Raw genomic sequence first — 5,643 nt, 5'->3', positions numbered from 1 at the left:
GTGCATCAAACCTGGGAGCCCAGCCTGCCTGTCCCGTGTTGGCTGTGCCCAGAGGGCATTTGTCCCCAGATATCCTGTCCTGCTCTGAACCATTTCAGATGAATGATCGCAGACTGAGTCAGGCGAGGGAAGGAACAGCTCAGCTGGACTCACACAGCACCCTGCTTTGTCTTGTCCTTCCCTAAACCGCACCCACTATAGTCTGGAGAAAGGGTTGTTTGTGGTTTCCACGCATCAGAACATTTGCCAGGGTGATAAAGACGTCCCAGGCTTCCTCTTCCCTGCTGGTGCACCCATGTGCCCCCGGCAGCGTGCAGTGCCAGGGACCTGTCCAGAAACAGTGCAGCTGGCCAAGCCGGCTCAGGGCTGCTCAGGGTGCCGGCCGTGCTGGGGAGGCAGGGGCTGTGCAGGTGCCGTGGATGTCAGATCATGTCTGGCACATCCATGCTGGGTTAATGATTATGGTTAATGACCCCCAGGCCCATGGGGATGTGTGTGTAGCTGCTATCCCGGGCTATGAGGTTCACTGGCTGCTGGGCAGATCTGGGCTTGCTGGCAGCCCCAGCCCCAGCCTCAGCCAGGAATTCGGAACAGGACATGGTGCCTGGGGAAGCCAAGAGGGCAGGGAAAGCCGAGGGGCTGCAGCATGGCAGCCCAGACAGCACCACCAGCACAGGGTGCCATGATTCTAGGCATTGGCTACGTGCCCCACTGTCTGCTGCGGGATTTTTCTGCGCTACAGAGACTCCAGGGCTTGGCTGTGGACTAACGTGGATCTGGCAGCCCAGGAAATGGAAAGGTTTCAAGATCTGCTGTATCCCAGAGCTGCTGATGAGAAAGCTGAACTGTGGGGCACCCCAGGCTGCTGGGGAGGTGGAGCAGGTCAGACTACACTGCCTTAGAGAGTACATGCTGGTGAACTCGGCTTGAGGGAGCACAGTGGAAAGCAGGAGAGGGACAGGGCAATCCTGAGGCTACTCCCCGACCAACTGCTGAAGCCCTTGCACATGATCCAAAGACTGACAGGGTGTAGGCAGATGGGAAATTTAGTTTTCAGGGTGCAGGGAACAGCAGAAATGCAGCCTTGTTCTTCCCCACACACCTTCCCAGACAGTTACTGCAGTGCTAGTGTGCAGAGGGCCGGGAGGGCGCAGCCCTTTCCCATGGGAAGCCCCCGAGTTCTCTCTGGCAACACACCTACCTCAGGTTTGACACCTTATTGCCTCTTACCTTTGGTCACACGTGAGAAAGGTCTGACTGCAGTGTGATGGCAAGCACACGGCATAGGGCTGAGCCCTCAGCACTCAGCAGAGTTCTAACGCTGCAGTCCTTAACCAGTGGCAGCCCCGGGCACATCCCTATCTGGGGACACTATTGCCCCTGGACAAGGAGAGTGGAATTCGAGGACACTCCTGGCTCAGGAAGATGCAGCAACCAGGAACAACGACACAGTGAGGTTTTGCCTCTCAGCTGGATCTGCTGGAAGATGGACAGCGCCAGGCAAAGGGACGCTGCTACCTCCAAGGGAAATAAGTCACTGGAGTCAAGATCTTTGAACAGCAACATATAAATAGGAAGAGAGAAGAGAACCTCTTGCCTTGTCCCCAAGGGCTATGGCTTTGGAAAGCTGATCACTAGGCCACTGTGGTGTTTGTCCTTATGTCCTTTAAGCATGGATCATGTCTGCTCGCGTGCTGCTTGCTGGTGCATTTTCTGTGGTGTGGCTCGGATGTGCTCTGCCTGGGCTGAGAGACATGAGGTTCCCCACTGCTCTGACTTACAAACACAGCAGGAACCTTAGAAAAAAGTTCCAGGTCCCGTTCCACGTGTCTCTCTTGCTGGCAGCTTTTCCTTTTTACCTTGTGCCCGGAATACAGATGCTTCTTCCTGTCACCTCTGGGATTGTCTGTGGACAAGGGATAGTGTTGAGAGTTGCTTGAGTTATTCTTCGGAGGCCTATGAAGGGCCACGCTCCCAAGGCGAGTCTGAGCCACAGGAATCTCATCCATGGACTCAGCAGACTCTGAGTGATAGTCAGCTGGGGGTCCTGCTGCCTGGATGAGGCCAATGCTGCTGAGGGGCACAGCAGCTCTGAGAGGAAAAGCTGGCACTAAAATGCGAAGGCTGTGGGAAGATGAAGTGGCAGCAGCCGTGGCTGCTGGGAACTCTGCAGATGGGAAGAAAGGAAGAAGAAAGCTTAAGGGGAGAGAGAGAGAGAGAGAGACAGAGATCCCTCAGCCCCACAAAGACATCAACAAGTCCAGCAACTCTGATATGGCTGATCCACTAGTGTTAAAGAAAATCATACATATATTGATACAAAATTAGATATGAAAATGTATGGATTTCTACACCCAGCAGTGTACCCAAGCCTGATCATTGCAGAGTATCTCCAAGCACCCATTTTCCCTTCTTGGGCATGTTAGATTTCTGTCAGTGCTGGGTTCCCCTGACACACTTCATTTCTGTGTGCCAGCAACCAGAAATCCCGTCCAGAAGCAGAGATCTCACCTGACTGGAGATCAGGGAAAGGCCCAGGTCTAGTGTGTGTTTTAGATCGTCTGTCCACTGCTGGGGAAGAAGCTTTATGCGTCTTCTTTCTTCTTTTTTTCTGTCGCTGTGAAAGCAAGAGGCCCAAGAGAAGGGAAGTCACTTCATCAGCCCAAAGTAATGTGACAGACAGCGTTTTTTAATTGCTCCCTCCTTTTAATTCCTCTTATTTTTAATAATGAGCACTAGGTATGACCAAAGTCCAAGAATATTTTATAGTTTAAGACCGAGTTACTAGAAAGCAATGATAGAGAACAAGTATTAAATAATGAACACACACATTCTCTGTGTGTAGGTACCTTAAAGCTGTTGTCTCATACAGCTGGAGGATGCAGGAGACACTAGGACAAATGCATTTGCCAAGTCAAACTAGAAGAAGGGACTGAAATTTACACAGGACATCCAAAGAGAGAGAGAGGTCTTGTCCAAATTACAAGTAGAATTGAAAAGTAATTTTTCTTATCATCTAGATGACAAGACTTTGATTAATAATCTTGGAGGAAAGGGGGAGAGCACCAGCATGTGCCATTTGAGCAAGGAGAGCATCTGGATGTAGGTACATGGATATCAAGAGCATGGAAAATTTGCCGTTGTGTTTCATGCACTCAAGCTTCATGTCCACACACGCCATCTTTCCCTGGGCAGATGCTTTAACACCCACATTTGAACATATAAACTGTTGGATTTTGCTCTACAGAACATGCACAGCTGGTTACATCAAGGAAGTAGCCTAGATACAGTCACTGAACTGCACTGGAGCAGCAAGACATTGTATTACAGCTGAGCTGGGAGCTTAGGAGGGAACTACTGAATATATCTGATCACATCTGTGAGCTGAGACAGGAGAGTGGCCATGACTGCGGGGCACAGCCACGCCTGCAGGCACAGCCCAGGACAGGGACAGCAGGTGTACGAAGGAGGTAACCGCACCAGGGTCAGCGTGCACTGACGCAGCCTGGTGAAGCATCAGCTGCAGAGGTCATGGTTTGTAGCCAGTCTCCTGCTTACCTGGGGAGGGACTGCAAACTGGAGAGATGGGAGGTCAGGAGAGGAGCTCTGCTCGGGGTCAGCTTCATCACTGCGGACGCAGAGCTGTGGAAAGCTAAAACACACAGCAGACATACGAGATGCTTCCCTCAGACACGGCTTAGCTTTGCTTCCACGTACACACCAGCCTTACCAAAGCATCCCGCACCTTGCAATGCATTCCCACAAAAACTGCAGGGTAACTTTTCCTGTGCAAAATATAAAGGGTTTCCTCTCCTTCCCTAAGGACATGAGCTAATAGGCAAGGATTAATTACGAGACAAGGACAGTGTTTTCCCATGAGTGCTCGCCTGTGTTATAAACTTTGCTATTGTGATTCATCTCTCGACCACCTGAAATCACATAACTATAATGAGCCCAATATAGGAATTACAGGACAAATCAGGCAGTTTTAAAGTAATTTTAATATAAAACAGCCTAAACAAAGTATTCTAGGAATGATATTTTCCCAGGGGAGGGGAGGGGAGGCAAGTACTCCTGCAGGTATTTAGCCCCCCGAAACTCAAAGATTTCACCATGCCTTAATCAAAACATTGGTGCTCCCTGTTCTCCTAAGTACTTTTGTCTTAGGGTCCATCAGTGACTTTGGTGACAATTTCCCATCCACCATACATGCTGCTGGGAGACCCCTATCTATGACTTTACTCACTCCTTTCCTGAAGTTACTGTTGAGAATTCCTCTACGCGAATACCAGGGTTGGTATAGCCAGGGGCACCTGAAAAAAAGTCTGCTTCCTGAAAAACAGAAATTAAAAAAAACAAAGAATTAACATTTTCAGACCAATATGGACAAAGAGTAGAGAAGAGGGATTTTCACTACAGAGGTGTCTTCTTCCTCCTTCCTCAGCCACATGCCAGACATTTTCTGTCCTTACAGCTAGCACAGCCAAAACTCAGCAGGATTCTGCTGCTTAAGATGGAAAACCAAGAATGAGGCAATGAGAAGTCCCTGATTCATTCATTTAGACCAGCCAGTATTTCATGTGACTCCAAATCAAATCAGAGCACACTTAGGGAGACCAGCTTAATCATTTCTTTGGACCACGTTCAAAATATCACTTAAAGCCTCCACCAGTTAGACAATTCAATCACAGGAGTGAAGCAGTGAATGCAAAAAACTGCTTTTAAATTCCAAAGGGAGGTGATGAAAATGAAAGCATGCAACCTACAGGGAAAAAAATAAGAATTTTCTGTTTCTTGTGTGAACACTTTATGGCTAATAACAGTGCTGGTTTAAAAAAAAGAATGTGAGATATTGCTCATGTGCCTCAGGTACAGATGAATTTGAAGTAATGCCCTCCTGAAGATTACAATTGCACACTTCCATAAACATGCAAGAAGGTTGAACGAATAAGGCTCCTAAATCCAAGAGTCTGCATTACCAAAGAGAGCTCCCAGTTCTCCCTCAAAAGGACACAGTTCAGATGGTCAGAGTACCAAGTGATGCAGGGGATGAAGCCCTCTTGTCAAAAAGGATAAACTGCTCTCAGGAGAACCTTGATGCTACTTTTCAGCTGCTCTCAAGCTTAAATAATTAGCAAGACAACTTCCTCTTCAACATTTTAGTGTGCAGTGACTATAAAGACACAAACACATTTAAAGGCAATTTTTAGGTGGTAAAGATGGAGAAATTTTAAATGTGATAGGTATTAGCTTCCAAAAAAGCTCAAACAAGCTCATGAAGACCTATTTGTCTGAGCAGCCTGATCAGCAAACTTGAGAAAATGAAGTCAGACATCCCACAAATGGGTTCCTGGGAGATCCAGGGCCACTGCACTTCAACGAATTCATAAACACTGGACCAAAGAGCAGAGCAGTGAGATGAAGTCTGGTGATGGTGATACGTAAGGCAATAAAATGAAAGCCAACCACAAAAAGTTGCAGAAGATTCTTGCAATATTGGCTTACAGGGTGATAAAATGGCACACACAAATCAAGATTGCTAGATGCAAAGTGGTGCGTGTGAGAGAAGTACCGTAGACTTTACATACAAAGCCATGGTTTCTGAACTAGAAAAGAATTCACAGAATCACAGAATGTTGGGGA

The 5,643-nt window shown here is 48.0% G+C and overlaps 1 protein-coding gene across 1 annotated transcript; it reads right to left on the bottom strand.

Moving 5' to 3' along the window:
* Positions 1-1,634: 1,634 nt before the first annotated feature.
* Positions 1,635-4,332, bottom strand: LOC104529434 (uncharacterized; the record flags this gene model as incomplete). Its single annotated transcript, XM_010173739.1, has 4 exons — positions 1,635-2,167; positions 2,512-2,617; positions 3,559-3,652; positions 4,247-4,332. Coding segments are annotated over 4 exons (819 nt in total), but the record flags the coding sequence as incomplete, so codon positions are not given.
* Between the last annotated feature and the right edge of the window lie 1,311 nt (positions 4,333-5,643).

This window comes from Antrostomus carolinensis, unplaced genomic scaffold (genome assembly GCF_000700745.2).
Source record: "Antrostomus carolinensis isolate BGI_N321 unplaced genomic scaffold, ASM70074v2 scaffold39808, whole genome shotgun sequence".
In the NCBI taxonomy this organism is placed as follows: Eukaryota; Metazoa; Chordata; class Aves; order Caprimulgiformes; family Caprimulgidae; genus Antrostomus; species Antrostomus carolinensis.
This window is presented reverse-complemented; position numbering and strand designations above follow the sequence as displayed.